The sequence below is a fragment of the Leuresthes tenuis genome, unplaced genomic scaffold, assembly GCF_036924035.1.
Source record: "Leuresthes tenuis unplaced genomic scaffold, fLeuTen1.0.hap1 SCAF_15, whole genome shotgun sequence".
In the NCBI taxonomy this organism is placed as follows: Eukaryota; Metazoa; Chordata; class Actinopteri; order Atheriniformes; family Atherinopsidae; genus Leuresthes; species Leuresthes tenuis.
The window spans coordinates 14,821,460-14,839,345 of NW_027325369.1; the positions used below are offsets into that span (position 1 = coordinate 14,821,460).

Here is a 17,886-nt window from a genome sequence, read left to right on the forward strand (position 1 = left end):
TACAGATCTTTTAGTTCTTCTATAATCAAAGGAAATATTTCAAGAGGACCAATACATCTCCCAGAGACTGGCAACGGTAGCTCGTTTTTGAACAACCCAGTATTCCAAAGATGATTAATTTGCAATGATGTGAAAAGGGGAAATTCAGGGATTATTTGTTGTACCTGTAAATATTTGTGATTGGCCAAGTCAACTGGCCAGCTGTCCAAATATCTGTGGGGTAATTTTCTGTAGATTTCCAGAATTGACAGTCACAATAATAGGTTTGTATCAATGTTGTATCAATACAAAGATTAATAATATGCACATATAGGACAGTATTCTGGTATATGGACTTGTACTTGTATAGCGCTTTTCTAGTCTAACTGACCACTCAAAGCGCTTCACTACATGCCGCATTCACCCCACTCACACACATACAGCACGTCTTAAGATACACATAACTACGTGCTTTCTAATCATTCACACACATTCATACCCCAATGATAAACTGGGGGGGCAACGTGGGGGAAGCCAGAGTCGAACCACCGACCTTCCGATTGGTGGGCGACTGCTCTTCCTCCTGAGCTACAGCCGCCCAAACGATGATGATATGATAATGCTGTCATTCAAAATATCAGTATGATCCAATAGTCAGATTATTTAAAAATTAACCACTGTTCTCATTTAGGGGGTTTTATATATACTGTTATGTGACGTAATCTGTCATTAATTCACCTGGGTACTTTTAGTAGCACTTTTGTAAGTGTCAATATATTTTTTTTTCAGGGCAGTCAAACGAACTTGAGAAGTGAACTCAGTTCAGTTTGGAGCAAAATCCTATTGTTTCCTGCTGCATATCAGTGAAGATGAATGGGGAGAAATTACTATTCAAGTTCTAAGACTTCCCCTTTAATGAAGAAGTAAGAACAATGGCACTGAAAATGTGAACCGATATTTCTGTAATTTGAAAAATAAAATTGGTGCATTGCTATATTCAGTAAGTATACATTCAATTATACTTAAACGTGAATAATTTATTGTAATTTCTTCGTAAAAACTTCAGGTCATAGAAAATTAGTGAAACAAAACCTGTATATCTCCAATCCAGGCCAGGACAGGAGGTCGGTGTTGAAAATTACCTCTTAACATGGTCTGCTGGTGCTTGGCAGTGCAGATGAGACGACTGATGCCCTCAATCACTTGACTCTTCGACTCCACCTCCTTGTCTTTGCTCTTTTTTGGCAGAAACATGACTGGCAGATAGGAACAACAGATTGCACCCTTGTGAGTAAATGAGGCATCAGTAATCATGCTCTCTGCACGGAGTGAGATGCGATGCCACTCAACCTTTTTAAGGTGTGGCATTTTTGGTAGAAGAAAATGGATTTGATCCTTTCGTGCTAGCTGAATTAATACATTATTTAAAGACCATATTCAGAGAAATGACAAATATCCTGAGATCAGAAAAGTTTTTAAAAAAGAAAAGAAAAAATGGGCAAAAGTGCTCAACGTACCCTTCTTATACTTCTCCTTGGTCACCACAGTCATGGACATGGTGGGCTGTGGGCTTGGCTCTGCACCCACGAGTGGCAGCCGGCTGACCTGTAGTGAGCGAAAATTGCACTTCAGAGTGTTTTTGGTGGAGGAGTCCCGCTTCTCCACATCTTTCTTCCTTTCTGTCGGAGCCACCCAGTAATCCACCTGAAGACCCATCAGCTCTGACTGACCACTCGAACTGCAGAAACAGCAACAAGATCAAACATTGCACAGAAAAGAGTTAGGTCTGAGATTATGTGCAGATGGTATCACAGCAGCCATGCTCTAAGACACAGATAAAAACACCCAAAACTCTTAAAAAGGGTGCAACAGATTTTGAGTAAATACAGCTGAAGCCGATTTCCTGGTTTTATTGTGGGCTCAGTTTGGCAGTGACACACTGCAGCAGACTTAATTTGCCTGATCTACCCTGAACCTTTGACCTTAGCCAAAATACAACAGATTCTAACACTCTCCCAATACCACCAGTGTTGCCAACTTGGAGTTTTCGTTGCCAGATACAGTTCCTTTTCAGACCCAACTATATAATTTCTGGGATGACCAGTGGCCTTTTAAGGTTGGAAGTGGGCTACCAGGTTAACCACTAAAATCCTAACTACAGCATCATAGAATAAAAAACAAACATGTCAAAATATACCATAATAAACCTTTGAAGGTTTACCTGTAAGCACAAAAGCTGGTGTTGACAGAGGGTGAGGAAGGCGGTGTGGGAGAAGCTTCTTTGAGAACGGGCGATACTTGTGGAGGGGTGGAGGAGAGCAGAGAAGAACCCAGAGGCGCTGCATCATCAGAGTCTCCTGAGGAGGAATAATCAATTTAGGCAGTTTGTGTATTTGTACGCCTATACAAACTCAAACCACAAGAAGCCAACATGCACACTTGACAATTGTTCAAGTTTGACTTTCTGTTGTTCTTCTGAGATAGTACAGAGACGACTAAAGTACATGTGGGAAGGAGGTAGCTGTGACAATAGAGAAACATAAAGAAGACTACAAGGAGTACAATTTGAACCTAAAATCTGAAATTTAATATTACAGCCTGAATATCATTCAGGCTGTAATATTAAATTTGATGACTTATTACATGCTTGGCCGGACCTGCTTTCAAAGGATCCTCCATTTTTGTACCAAAGAAGCAAACATAAAAACAAAAACTGGTTTGTTTACTGAGATGTCACCAGTACGGGCAATGGGTCGAGCTGATACTAATGCGCCCTCTGCTGGATCATAGGGTAAACTACTTCTAAAGAACTGGTGCATCGCTCTTTACGGCCTTTGGTCAGAAGCACTTGCAGACTAATTCATTTAAATGGGTTAGATTCACCGCGTTCGAATGGAAGTTCAAACTTTCAAAGAAAAAGTGACAGCCCCATTATATGCAAATTGTATTTTCAGCTTTGAGTTCATTTAGTTATGTTTAGGCAACAGAACTAGCACTTTAATAAGTTTACTTAAAGAGGTGTGAAATCCAATTGCACTTATTCAAGCTCTTATGATAAAAGAGTGTGGTTGCAGATGTCCCTTAAACAATGTTAACTTAGTTTTGGAAGAAAGGGTCTATACTACTCCTAACATATACACTTTCCTGAATCAGGATTCAGAGTGCATCATAGCACAGAAACAGCACTGGTGAAAGTTACCAATGATCTCCTCTTAGCCTCTGATAGCGGACTTGTGTCTGTGCTTGTCCTGTTGGATCTCAGTGCTGCATTTGATACGATCAATCACAACATTCTGTTACAGAGACTTGAACATGTTATTGGGATTACAGGAACTGCATTAGGCTGGTCTAAGTCATATTTATCTTATATATTCCAGTTTGTTCTTGTAAATGAAGAATCCTCCTCACACACCAGAGTAAGTGATGGAGTTTCTCAGGGTTCTGTGCTTGGACCGATTCTTTTCACTTTATACATGCTTCCATTAGGTAACATTATTAGACAGTATGGCATAAATTTCTATTGCTATGCTGATGATACTCAGCTGTACGTATCTATGAAACCAGATGAAACCAATAGGTTGGTCAGACTACAAGCATGTCTTAAAGGCATAAAGACCTGGATGACTCAGAACTGTCTGCTTCTAAATTCAGACAAAACTGAATTTGTTAGGGATGGCTCAGGTGATCCTGAAATATCCCATAGTTAAGCTGCTATAGGCTTAGACTGCTGGGGGACCTCATCTGTCACATATTTCCTCACTTTGCTCTTTATGTTTTAATTTGCTCTTTGTTTAATTTCTCAAATGATATTATGTACATGTAACATTATTGTGGTTATTAACTTGTTTCCCTGTTCCAACAGGTATCCTTTGAATGGTTTTTATGGTCTTTTTTCCCCTTTTTTGTGTCTTCTCAAACCCCAGCTGGTCGAGGCGGATGGCTACCCTTCCTGAGTCTGGTTCTGCCAGAGGTTTCTTCCTGTTAAAAGGGAGTCGTTCCTTTCCACAGTCGCCACAAGCATGCTCAGGACGGGAGATTGGACTGAAGACAAGTTTCGGTGCAATCTGTTGGTTTCCTTAGCTAGGATATTGTTTTTGAATTGACTCTACATTAATTAATTGGAATTTTTTTTAATGATTAATTGGATTTCACTGGATTATGATTACAATTAATTGAATTCCAATTGGCTTGAATTGACTATATTATTTAGGTGCCTTGAGATGACAATTGTTGTAATTTAGCGCTATATAAATAAAACTAAATTGAATTGAATATAATCAAGTAGTTTTGCTGCCTGCACGTAATACAACTGCAACTAAAACGGAAAAAAAAAAAGGGCAGGAGCAGGGCAGCAGAAGGGCAGGAGCAGGGCAGCAGCAGGGCAGCAGCAGGGCAGGAGAAGGGCAGCAGGGCAGCAGCAGGGCAGCAGCAGGGCAGGAGAAGGGCAGCAGCAGGGCAGCAGAAGGGCAGGAGCAGGGCAGCAGCAGAAGGGCAGCAGGAGGGCAGTAGAAGGGCAGCAGCAGGGCAGCAGAATGGCAGGAGCAGGGCAGCAGCAGGGCAGCCAACATGGTTAAACAGCTTCATGCCAGCTGCTCATGAGACAAATGCGCGCGATAGCGCGCACTCACTCATAAATTTCCATTTTTCAGAACAGATTAACAGGTTCATGCCAGCCACTGACGAGACAAATGCGCGCGATAGCGCACAGTAACTCATATGTTTTTCATTAAACTGAATAGATTAACAGCTTCATGGCAGCCCCTGACGACACAAATGCGCGATAGCGCGCATTCACTCATATGTTTTCCATTATTCTGAACAGATCAACCGGGCCTTATGTGTCTAAAGCAGGCAGATTTCACCAGAACAAGCCAGAATCTCATATTTCAGACTGGATTATGATCATATAATGGTGGACCTTCAATTTGACCTTCAACTCTCAGCACATTAACTCATATGTCTCTGTGTGGACGGGCAGCAGCTTGGCACCCATCAAAATTTCTTCAGAAATTTTCTAGTTTAACATAGACAGGAAATAGCTTAAAAATAGCCTGTCAGAGAGTCAAAGCAGTCTTCAGGGTTGAAGGTCTGTGTTTTACATATTCGGCCACATCTACCATCTCTGCATGCAGCGTTAGCATCTCAACTTTCTTTCTGGCAAAAGATACGAAGCCGTAAATCTCCTAAACCACAGAGTACGGTAGTCGTGCACTTCAGCCTCGCGCAGCTGAAACGAGGCGCTGCAACAAACATGAAAAACTGACACCAAAAAAAGTTTATCTCGACTCTCTGCAAGTATAGTAAGCAGCCTTTTTATATTTGCTGCAAAAGTTAAGCCTTGCCTGATGTTGCAGATGTTTGCTCCACAATGCCAACTTTCACCATCTGAAGTGTTAGAAAGGAGAGAGAGCAGATGTAGTGCTTCAGATCGTCAGGTAGAGAAAGTGCAGTGAAAACTGGAGTCAGGGTGAAGCACTCCCACTTACCCCAACGAATGGGATGAATTTCTGACAGGAATCCTCATCAGGGCTGAGGAGAGGCAGTGAACACACAAAAGAGAGATCAGGTAACAAAGAGGGGATAAAATAAACATTTTATGATAAAAAAGGGAAACAAATATAATGACACTAAGTAAAAACAAGCATTTAGAAAACTTGGCTCTGAAAAGTAAAAGTTCATGAAAGACATGCCATCTACAGTTATAGTTGCAATACTAAAGTCTAATATTAGTAACTTGTTCATGTTTACTTTCGATTCTGTTTATTTCCAGTGTTTCACAACTGGAAACACAGCATTGCATAGATAGTATGCAAAGCCCAGCTGCACATGCTACTGGGCTTAAGACCTCACTAAAAGAGATTTATTTCCCGACCGCAAGCCTCTGATTGAAGCTGGACAAGCAGAAAGGAAAGCATGCAAGCTACTGGCCAATTTGTGGCCTGAAACAAAACCATCCAATAACTGGAGAGACAGACTGGATCAACCTAAATAGCCAGGTAGGCGTTCCAAAGGCAGCAAGTCCATAAGGGGGATTTAAATGCAGGGTCATAAAGAAGTGGATTAGAAGGAAGAGCACCAACCTAAATCCCAAACCTCTCTGGTTCCATGCACTACCTGTGAGAGGTAGCGCATAACTTAACCTAAAAGCTCTCTAAAGTATGAACTATTTTCCTGGCAACACCCAGAAAAATAGCCAGAATGGAGAACTACTAAACTGTAGGTCTACGTTAGCCACACGTATAGTCGTTTGATGACATGAGAGGTTGTTGCTCTTGCCTTGAAGAAACCTGCCATCGCCCCCCCAGGGAAGAAACAGAGAGACTACAGAGGGAGGGAAAGAGAAAAGACAGTCTGCAGTAGGTAAGAGTTGGTTTTCCTTACACAACACATCTCTGCTGAAATCAGTTTCAAAGCAGCCAGAGAGACAAAGCCAGATGTCTGCCTGCTATGTGAGTGATGTATTCCCATTCTAGCCTTGCAAGGATGGATTTATGACAGAGCACATGACTTCTGCCAGCCACATTTCTTTCATATATTGGACTAAACGATGTCATTAGTTTTTGTTCCACATGCAAGGTAAATAATGGTCATGCACTTTTCAGACTGTTAAAACTAACTCAAGGCAAGAATAAGTCTCATAGTCTTTCGGGAGTTTGTGCTGTGATACATTTTAGTTTACTGTGTTTTCGTTTGAATGAACAGTTGATGGGATTTCATATGAGATTCTTCCAAGTTGAAATGGGATTCTCCTTCATGGGTTGATAATCTGCAAAATAAATTCCTAATAGAAAAAGAAATCGAGAAAGTGTTTGACTGGTGACAGACTTTGTCTGAAAGGTAATCGGAAATGATTCTGATACTAGACCACAAAATGCAGTGGGATTCCTCAGAGTGTCGACTTCTTGCTGACTGCTAAAAAGGGTTAGGGATGATTTTTAAATATCCACCAGCTGTAAGTGGCAGTTTAGGTTTCCACGGTGTGGATATGCGCAACAGTCTATTGTACTCAGACAGAAAATTCACTAAACTTTTGTCTTGAACCGCTGCTGTCTAAGGAAAAACCATAATTACTATCAACACTTTTTTTTGCCACCATAAGATCAAGGCCACCACAAGGATCGTCCGCGTACATTTGTGTGACAATTGTGTTTCTGATGTAAAAAACAGGAACAAAGTGGAGACTTAAATGTAGAGTCACTTTCAGTTGTCTTCCGAAAGTCCTGCTGTCCTTTTGTATTGGTGTCTATAGGGCAATTGAGCATATTCCTGTCATCAGGAGGCTTCTCGCACAAAACATTTTACATTGGGAAAGAGAAGAAGAAACTGACTTGTGTTCTGATGGAAAACAATGGTTGTAATGTGAGAATTGTGGATGCTGCATCAGATTAAAGAACAACTGATCTTAATAGATTTTCACCTCTCCTCACTCTGTTTAATGCCAGTTTAGATAAACTGCTGATTATTTTGAAAATTGTACAATGTACATCTGAGAAAAGTCACATCGGTCGTCACAGGAATGAGACAATTGTTTTGGCGTGTGACCTGTGTCTCTACATCAGACAGTGTGCGACGAGTTGGTGGGCAAACAACATGCAATCACACCAATAACTTTGATTAAAAAATATAGGTCACTTCCCACCAAAATGTTTTCAGTTCTGGCACATTAGCTTTTAGATGCGCTTATAGACTTACAACAAGTGCTTTTAATTTCTCAAAAGCAGAACACACCCAGTGGCATCGTGAAAAGCATTCTGTTAGACTATTCAACCGGACATGTGACGGAAACATGTTTGTTATCAAATTGGAAAAGAAACGCAACAAAGAATCTTATTTTTTTTGGACAATGTGCATATTTCCCTTTAAATAACTGGACAAATAACAGACAGACATGAATGGCGAGAAGCACAACAAGCTCATGAAAAAGGAAATTAGGGAAGGGGGGTGTGGACCAATCAGATCATATTTGGTCTCCCACCACTTTATCAGCATGTTTTTCCTTGAAAATAAGTCAGTTAAAACTGAGGTTTTAAACATTTTTGTTGAACAAATGGCAGGACAAATCAAATAAATAAAGATCAGAGGTTATTGGACAAAACTAAATAACAGCAACAGGGGAAGTAATTTAGCTATAATCTCAACACACTACAAGTTGTGGCCAGATTTCGTGGAGTTTAGAGATGGTGTGCAATAAACCTCTCACTGAAATACTTAGAGGAATAGTTAATTTGGCATTTTGCCAAGGGTTAGATGACAGATTTTATGAGATGAATGTACCACTTATCGTGTGCCTATGGTAAATACAAAGCCACAGTCAGTTAACTTGTTTTGATTTAGCTTAATAATAAGATTACACACCCACTTCTAGAAAAGCTGAGAAGCTTTTCAAAATGCTACAAAACATTAGTTAGTACTTTAATAATCTCTATGAACCTCTATTAAACAGACACAAGTACAAAGGAAATTGTTTTTGTCTTCATTGACCAACATTATGATAATTAGAAAAAGTAAATCTGGATATCTTTGCATGTTTACCATTGTGATACCCTTCCTTTTAGTCGCCACTATTACAGTACACTACTACAGTTTTTCAGAGGGATCTGAGACCACTCCTTACAAATACAAACTCAACAGTCCATTTTGGTCGTCGGTGTCTGATTCTCCTATTCTGACCGTCTTCACACATCTTCAGCATGAGACACATCTGGACTGTGTTGTGGAAAGACAAACACTCTCCCAAGAGCAAATGATTCAAGTGAGATGGCACTCTTTTGGGAATTGATTTGAGTCCGTACCTCATCAGGGAGCGTTCTGACACTCTCCAAATTTAACCGAGAGAGGTGCTGCTAAAATGATAAACACGGTATTACTTGTGCAGTCTGTGACACAGTCCTAAGAACACCACGGTTACAGGCAGCATGGAAAACCATCCGACATGAACAGAGCCAAGAAGTAAACACATAGATCAAATCTGTGGGAAGCAAGCCACCCTGACCTTCCCTATTCAACAGAATATAACCCACAAAAAAATACTTGAATGAACGATCCGTAAAATGTACGTCCAAAATGTCCCCAAGTGCTTACTTTCTATGACACACACACTATCTATGATGCCGTGTTCTTAAATTTTGTTTAGAATAAGGTTTGGCATTGTCCTGCTGATATAACCACAGACTTCTCCCAGAAAAAGATGTCACCTTGATAACAGCATTTGACTCTGCCTCAACGATACCTTATGGCTATACTGATCATGATTTCAGGATGGTTTTTCATGCCTGAAGACTCGAAGGTCACAGCCATCCAACAGTAGTCTCCAGACTTGGCTTTTACATGCTGAGATTTCCACAGGTGCCCTTAATGTTTTCCAAAATTAAATTTGAAAGAAGTTGTGAAAGTAATGTGGGGAGCCACGACCCATTCCATCTTTGGTGGGTAATCCTGACACCCTCACCTGTCATCAGTTAATCTGCTCATTGTAGAATCTTCCAGAATGCTGTTACTTACTTTTCTGTCTTTTTAGTCAATGTCCGAACATTTTTGATTAGTGAAGACATTGCAAATTATTTTCTTTGTACCCATGTCTGTTAAATAAAGTTTCAAACAAATGAACAAATAACAGATTTAAGCTTTTGTTGCATTTTACTAAACTTTTTGGAAATGGGGTTTATAGAGACAGGTGAAAACAACTAGCCAGGTTTGCTAAAAAAGAAACATAATCTGCTTCACTGCACCTTTCAGTCGAACTTATCAAAATGCTTCGTCATGTCACACAAACACAGAAGTGTAAAAGTGACGTTTTTTTACGTAGGGTCAGAGTGCAAGGCTGTTTCTTAGCAGCTGGCAGAAACTGAAACGGTCCTGTCCATAATACATCCTCATAAAAGATTTTGTCAGCATTCCCCTCCTCATCTTAAATTATGCTAACCAGCTGCTGGCTGTAGCTTCACTTTGAGAAATGTCAAAGTGAAGTGAAGTGAAACAAGTTTAAATTGGACTAAAAGGACAACGTTAATGTCCTACTGGGGACCAGACAGTTTTATTGCCTCCCCTTGGCTAGTTCCAAATCAAATCTTGGCCCTGGTGCAGAAAACCACATCATAAGCAGCTGTTAAAGTGGCGAGCTCCAACAAAGACTGACACGGTTCAAGAGGAAATGGTTTCAACACACAGAAAGCACACAGATCATCAGGCTAGATGAGAAACAAACTCCATCGAGCACAATACCTTACTGCAAAATCAAAATGAAAGCTCTTTTTCCTTCAAAGAAAGAAAACATATAACAAAAAGATAAAACGTGTTATTAACACACACGGTGATGGAAAGACAGTGATACTTAGACTACCTCCCACACAAACAAGCCTCACATTAGTGAAGCATTTACTGCACGTTTTTCAAAAGGGGGCTGAATGAAAACCGATCACACCACAGCTGTATTTTTGCTCCCTTCATATTTGGGAACCTTCTTTTTGTGGAGCGCTAACTGTCTGTTTACCACCTTTACAAACTGCTAATATGAAAAAGATGAACATTTCTTCAAATGTGAAACATTGCTTTAATGGTGATATTTACTAATATTTAGTATTTTTCCTCCATCAAAGCAAGACATATCATTGCTATTTGCATCAAGGCACAGTAACACACAACATGAATTTTTTGCTAAATATTTCAATCCTGGTAATAAATGTATGAAATTACAGGTCTTGAAATGCTAGCTATCGCTATTCATTAACACGAGGATTGTTCACTTATCAATCATGCAATTTCAATCCCCTTTTGAAAAAAAAAAGGGAATGGGTTCTGCATTAGAAGCATTTGTTAGAGACTTTTGTTTCTCCAAAAAAAAAAAAAAACAGATTTCAGGTCTGAGGGGGACATACCTCTTCTGCTTGTAGGTGAGCATGGCCTCCGCGATGGGGAGCTGGTGGGCTCCGTTAGCCCCCATCATGTATTGCGTCACCCTCGACACCACATCTGGGATCTCATGAGCTGCACGGGACATGATGATTAGTACCCGAACACACAGTCTCCAAGATATACACGCTAGTCTATCTTTAAATAAACTTCAAATAATTTTGGGGGGATCTTGGATCTTCATCAGTAAATAAATGAGTGTGGTGTTGTTGAAAGAAAAGCAGTCATTGAGTTGCAACAACTCACCAATAACAGGAGCCTCTGGCTTGTGAAACAGATCCCTCCAGGCAGCGTCTTGGAACAAACTATTGTATCGATAGTCGATTGTACCGAGATATTTGGAGACTGGATGTGCACCTGAAGACAATTAAAAAAGGACATTCATAACCTGATTACATGGCATATATTTACCATGTTAGCTTTGAGATCATGTTATAACTAATAAGGAAAACATGATAGACAACACTAGAGCTGGGTTGCAGCTGGTCTGTCACCAACCTAAAGGGATGATGAGGAACCTCATGTAGCCGAGCCAGTCTGGGGTCTTGTGGGAGAGGTGATCCACGAAAAGCCTCAGAACGGCACTGAGGTAGTGCTGCGGTCCTGCCACCGCAATCTTAATGGGAATGGGCGTCTGGGAGTTGCAGTTGCAGCTAGGAAGAGAAACCAATAGTGCAGCTCTTGACTTCCTTCAGCAACATATTGCTGTCCACAGCTGTGTGGTTTCAAGTTGAGCTTTTATCAGTCAAAGACAGACAGGTGAAACATTAGGAGGAGGGGCTTACAATCTCTGTATGCGAGACACGATGGTGTTGAACGCAGCTTGGATGTCGGCTGTTGTGCAGGTGCAGACCACTGGCAGGTGGTGGTTTTGCAGCATCTCCGAAAGATACTGAGAGAGGAAAGGACACAAAGAGCAGGTGAAAAAGTGCACGATTTCATTCAAATCAGGTTTATGATCAAGACTTCCTTAAGTTTCAAGTGTCGGTGTAACTACATTCTCTGCCAGAAAAGAGTTAAGTACTGTGTGCAGAAATGTATGCGATGTAACACACTAATCATCTAAAAAGTATTTGATTCCTTGACATTATGGAAGCCACGTAATCTTATAACTTGTAGTAACTGTAGAAGGCAAGAAAAAAAATATCAAAGACCTTTGCATTCACAACTCAAAACCTCCTGATTTAATTTTAAGGCCCATCTCTCACCTGGCCCTGCCAGTCGGACGTATTGATGAGGATGATACTGTCGGGGAGTTGGTTATCTGATACCAGAATGTGGTTAAGTTGGTCGTAAACTGTCTTTCTCGGGATCTAGGCAAAGAAGATTTGGGGTTTAAATAAAAACAAATGTATAGGAACCATTAAATGCTTATTTCCTGTCCTACACACTGGCTTGATTACACTTTATATTTGTGCCTGTCTTACCGTTTTTGAAGGATTTATAGATCTATTTACGCTGATTTCTTTCAGTGCATTCTAAATTTTTTGCACGACTAATTGCACTGGTAGATAAAAACATAGAAAAGCGTGCTGTAACAGAGGTTAGTCTTCACATAACCTGGTCTTCTATGACAATAAAAACCTTACTGCAAATAGAAATAGAACTAAAACTTGATGTCACTGGGATGTCTTAACCTTGTTGTGCAGCTGCAACTCTGTCCTCCTACCTGTAGGTGACAGCGTGTCTCCAGAGACCGCTCATTGTCCAGGCTGTTGGCCCTTTCGTTCTGTGGCCTGCTGGGCTGGCGTTCCTTCAACGATGTGCTCCTTCCTCGTCTCCCTGCCAACTTTGGTTCCTGCCTAAAAAAAGGACACAGAAGACAGAAAGAAAGGAATCTGACAAATCAGACAGTAATAATTCACTATCTTCAGTACTTCCACTGAAGTTAAACATTGGTCATAATCATGTTTTCTGGAAAGTTCCATCAGAGATAACCATTTTCACTTGTGCAAGGTGCAGTTTGTCTGTGTTGTAAAAGAAAAAAAAAGAGAAGTGGATTATGTACCTGTTGGATGAAATGATAAGAGATTCTGTCTTGGTCATTTTGCCACTTGGTGGCAGCCTTTCCAAAAATGTGTCCATGTTGTCCATCTCCAGCTCTGTGGTGGGAGTCACCGCCTCTGGCTGCTCCTTAGGGAATAGAAAAACCAAGACAAAAAAAAAGCAGGGTTAATAGGTTATAAGCTTATGGAAGTGTACATTCTGCTCTTTAAAACAACACCTTTTCACATCTTGAATGCTCCGACAGTCCCGAAGAACTTAGTTGCAACGAATAAAATGTATCAAAACTGTCTTAAAAGAACTGTGTTCAAAGAAAGTTGAGAGCAGTTTCTGTATTTTCAGAGGCCTAGAGGCCTCTAATTTTTTTTTTTCAAAATCAATCTCCCTGATAACTCTTGGGAAGCTTAGATCAATACTCACAAAGGAAGCGTTATCAGACACACCATCGTCTGGATACTTGGCCCCTCCACACTTGATTTTATCCAGATCGATCTAGATGGAGATGGTGGGAAGAAAAATAAACATCACAAGCTTTTGATGGAATTCCCAGGAACTTTCTTTTCAGAGAAATGAAAACATGATTTGATGAACATATCATGATGGACTCCTAGTTCAACAGAAGCCCTACACCTTAACAAACAAACTGTCAGCAGTTTACACCCTCAGACTGACGGTGAAACCTCTGAAAGGAAAGTGAATTTTTGGCCGTCTGTGGTTACACCAACAGGCTTCCAACAGCTTGAGTGTTTAAGTGAATGCAAAAAAAAACAACAGATAGAAGATTTGAGATGAAGTGATGTTGCATGTTCGATATGTGTAGAGAGAAATCTGAGAATCTTATTTCAGATGACAGTCTGCTTTGGTGTGCTGAGGTGACAAAAAGTCTCACCGGGCTCGGAGGTTCCCTGTGGCTCCGGCTGCTGTGAATGCTGCCAATTTCAGTTTGAGAGCTGGAGAGGGAGAGACCCTCAAAATATGGCCTGAAACAAAAGCAGGTTTGAATTAAAGAAAAAGTAAATATGCCTGCTAAGGTTAATAATCTAGAAATCTCCTCAGGGTCACAGGATTTGTATACGTACATCTGATTGTTTACAGCAATGTTTAAGTAGCATCCCCTCTTTGGGATGATGGCAGCAAAAGGCTCGGAAAGTAAGTTGTACGACAATGAAACAGCAGGAAGAACATGTTCCAACTCATCAGGTTAATAGGCAACAGGTCAGGAACAAGATTAGGTATAAAAAGAGCACCTTTGAGAGGCAAAGTCTTTTTTAGCTGCGTCTACAAATTGTGGAGCAATTACAGAATAATACTTCTAAACCTAAAATTATATAATAACATCAAAGATTCAGAGAATCTTTAGACTCCTGTGTCCATAAGGGACATGGCAAAAAAAAAGAACATTGGATGCCCATGATTTTCATGCCCTCAGGTAGCACTGCATTAAAAACAGACATGATTCTGTCATGAAAAATCACCGCGTGGCCTCAGGAACACTTCCAGAAATCACCATCTGATACAGTTCACTGTGCCAATGCAGGTTCAAGCTTGGTCATGCAAAGAAGAAGCCATTAGTGCCTGTGAAACTGGCAGTTTGTACATCTAGAAAGGTACCATCTGAGAGGTATATAAAGATTTTACACCAATGTGTGCTCCCGCCCAGGAGACATCTTTTACAGGGAAGACCTTGATATTGCCTTACTGTATCCTTTACAACAGCAAGGCTTGTAGAAGAAAACTAGGGGTGCTGAACTGGCCTGCCTTTAGTTCAAATATTTCAGCAGTTGAAAAACAGTTAATATTGCACATCGTGAAACACAAAAATATCACAAAAAAGACACAGGACTGTCAAGCAGCTCAAATCCTCTATCAGACAAGAATGGGACAACATTCTTCTCTCATTAGTTCCCAGATGTTTGCAGAGAGATTGAGATCTGTTTAAAGTTATATTTTACACAGTGTCAAACCCTTTTGGGAATTGGGGTTGTGTTAATTTTTCCACTATGTCCTGACATAGTGTTTCCTGTTTGGAAACAGTTTGCTGTTTTCTGTGAGTATGGAGGAGGTTATTGATGTCAGAGGAAACCTCTTGAGACAGTTCACACTTTGGACTTGAGCCGACATATTTTGTTTTGCTGGAGGAAAAGAATAAACTGCTTTTGTTTTTTTAAAACATGGATCCTGCATTTTCATTAACTTGAGTAATACCAAAAATGTCAGATCATCTTGTGACCTTTTGCAATTTTCATCTCTCTTTTACTTGTATTTTTTGACAATGACAACATTTTCTGTCCTGCAAAAAGAAAAAAGAATATTTGAGGACTTTTTTGAGGATCGTCATGTTTTTTTTAAATACTGAAATTACAATATGTACTATACAATACGTATATCCATGGGAATGTTCAAAATGAATCCGAAGCCATATTGAACTTCAAAGAATCAATTTCACTTCATCAATTTCATCCCATTTTAATTCTCAAAGTGAGTGCAGTGCTCACTTGAGTTTGGGTTTTGGTGTGCTGAGGACGCTGTCATCATCATCCAGCTCTGGACCGCTGTCGCTGGGGTTCTCAAACTCCACACTATCCAGGTCCAGATCCTCCTCCTCTACCTCAGGAGGCGGCTCTGCTGGGTCCTGCTCCGAGTCCAGCACCTTCATACATGATGTATACACATCACATAATTAGTCATGAGGGTAAAAGAAACTCTGAGTTACGCGAGACAGAAACACCCACCTCATCTGATACTCGGAACCTCTTCAGGAGAGCCACCACTCGCTGCTTAAAGTTCTGCTGCTAAAAGACAGGAGCAAAAAAAAGACGTGAACAAAAAAAAAATCCCTTTTTTTTATGTGCTCTCAAGCACATATTTGAATGTCTGAAGTCAGGGAGTTGGGTCCGCTTGTGAAAAAAATGGCATATTTTTCCTTTAAACCACCATTTTATCCACAAGCTTTTCAGCTTTTCATGCTCACTGAAATGTGTTTCATTTTATTCAAAAGTCACCTGACCATGTGATGAACCACATGAGGCTCATTCAACTGCAGTGCCAGAACAAATACTCTGCACTTCTGTCCATAAGCTTAGGTAACAGATCTGATACAAGTTACTGTGGCTGTCCAGAGCTTTGTTCATTGAAGCGTTCTCTATCCACAGTTCTGTCGTTCTGTGTGGTAGTTTTGCTTCAGGTCTGAACAAGTGCAAAAGAATTCTGTCTCATTTAAGTGTAGGAAAAAAAATCTATGTACAAACAACACTGCGAGGTTGGCATATCTTGGCCCGACATGGTGACTCCCTGGAGATGACGTTGCGACTCTGGCAGTGACGAGTGCAGTAACCGCTGAAAGTCAAAACCTAGAGGTCTCTGTGTTGATGCACTGCTCATTCAGTCGTGGTCAAAGGTTTGCTTCCCTGCTTGGTCTAGTTCACGTCTCTTACTCTGGTGATGGAGGGAGTCCTTACGATGGACCTTCTCTGCTTCTTTGGCTTCCTCACATCAAACTCATCATCCTCAAGATCCTGAAAACATGAAAAATAAACTAAGCACTTCTTTGCGTACGACTCAGTGAGTCAAAATGATTGAAATATTCAGCGACTAGTCACTGACCAGGTTAACGTAAAGCAAAACTTCTCATGAATTTAAAAGCCGAAGAGATCTACAGGCTGACTCACCTGTCCCTGCACAGCATCATCACTGGCTTCCTGCTCCGAGGAGAAGCTCTCATACTCTTCTTCTGAGTAGTTATCTATAGCAGATGAGGATTAAAGGCTTGAAAGTGTAGAGGATGCTTCATACATATTGCAATGACCCTTTGAAATTTGACAAGCAGCCAGGTTCTAAATATAAATGATGTGTATAGTGCGTGCAGGGCTGTGTGCCAATTCAATTTTATCGCTTTCCACCTGATTTGAGTGAAGAAAACTACCCTGAGCCTTTTGATACCAGCTCTGTTCAGCCCGTCAAGCATATCAGGTGGCTTTTACCCTCCAAATACTGGGGGTAAAGGCATGCAAAGCATACCAGAGCATTTGATCTTCTGTCCTCCCTGCAGGGCTGCATCCTCATGGTCTATTGGCTGGCTGGACAGGGAAAAGATCCAGATCTCTGCCACTTTGCCGAGCATGTCTTTCTGGTTGCTGCAGAGAGGCAGAACCTGACCTCCCTCTGTCGGGTGCTGCATCACCTGGGAGAGGCAGAAAAAGAAAAAAAAACACGAGGGGAGAAAGTGTGAAAGTATTGGGACAATCTGAGAAGAACTAAGTTAAAAATAATTTATTTATAAACTTTATCAAGAACTCACAGCTCAGTGTACTGTATATCAAAAATAGACACTTTGATGTCACACATTTAGTAACTGCTTTTTTGAAGACTTTAGTTCTGCATCTGCCCATCACCATCTTCACCTTTTTTAAGCCAGATGTGTCCACATTTGTAAAGAGGGTGAATACTTGAGAGTGATACTTGAAAAATTATTGGACAAAAATACTTATCTTTGAGGCTGAAGGGCAATCTAACGATGTAAATATTTCAACCACCACACCGATCAGAAGTAGCACCACAATGACTTTTAAAAAGTTAATTGACTTTGAATTGACTTTTTTTTAATGAATTCATACATTTTTGAATGGGAGTCTATTAGAACAAGACATGTTTAGTGGCCATAAGTGATGTTGCATTTGAAGGCATCTCACTGATTTAAAGCTCATTCTGCTAAAACTTTTTCACCTTGCTAACATGTTTAAATGTTTTTTTTTTTTGTTTTGTTTTTTTAAATATACATCTTTCAAGAAGGGTAAAACTAACCTGTCTCACGACGGTCTAATCCCAGCTCACGTTCCCTATTAGTGGGTGAACATATCCCATGCAAAATCAGCTATCAATACAATGGCGGGTGATTTCTGCTTTGAATCTGCAGAGCAACGCCTTTGACCTCAGAAAGGTGAGATCAGACAGTCTGAATGCTCCAGATAGATGGAATCAGCACCAACCAATCCTGAC

General features: G+C 40.5%; 1 protein-coding gene across 3 annotated transcripts in view; it reads right to left on the reverse strand.

Moving 5' to 3' along the window:
- The window catches only part of pacs2 (phosphofurin acidic cluster sorting protein 2), a 66,772-nt gene that overhangs the window by 4,158 nt on the left and 44,728 nt on the right, over window positions 1-17,886 (reverse strand). Inside the window, exons 5-24 of one of the 3 annotated variants that reach the window (XM_072366050.1) lie at window positions 16,909-17,071; window positions 16,560-16,633; window positions 16,326-16,406; window positions 15,624-15,683; window positions 15,387-15,541; window positions 13,781-13,871; window positions 13,312-13,383; window positions 12,896-13,014; window positions 12,557-12,689; window positions 12,096-12,200; window positions 11,673-11,779; window positions 11,386-11,540; window positions 11,134-11,244; window positions 10,854-10,962; window positions 10,201-10,233; window positions 5,466-5,508; window positions 5,322-5,364; window positions 2,201-2,336; window positions 1,497-1,717; window positions 1,122-1,235 (exon numbers count right to left, since the gene is read on the reverse strand). In XM_072366050.1, the coding sequence (XP_072222151.1) occupies window positions 1,122-1,235; window positions 1,497-1,717; window positions 2,201-2,336; window positions 5,322-5,364; window positions 5,466-5,508; window positions 10,201-10,233; window positions 10,854-10,962; window positions 11,134-11,244; window positions 11,386-11,540; window positions 11,673-11,779; window positions 12,096-12,200; window positions 12,557-12,689; window positions 12,896-13,014; window positions 13,312-13,383; window positions 13,781-13,871; window positions 15,387-15,541; window positions 15,624-15,683; window positions 16,326-16,406; window positions 16,560-16,633; window positions 16,909-17,071 (2,125 nt within the window). Of the gene's footprint in view, window positions 1-1,121; window positions 1,236-1,496; window positions 1,718-2,200; window positions 2,337-5,321; window positions 5,365-5,465; window positions 5,509-10,200; window positions 10,234-10,853; window positions 10,963-11,133; window positions 11,245-11,385; window positions 11,541-11,672; window positions 11,780-12,095; window positions 12,201-12,556; window positions 12,690-12,895; window positions 13,021-13,311; window positions 13,384-13,780; window positions 13,872-15,386; window positions 15,542-15,623; window positions 15,684-16,325; window positions 16,407-16,559; window positions 16,634-16,908; window positions 17,072-17,886 lie in introns of all 3 variants that reach the window. The other 2 variants (XM_072366049.1, XM_072366051.1) reach the window with 2 other exon arrangements.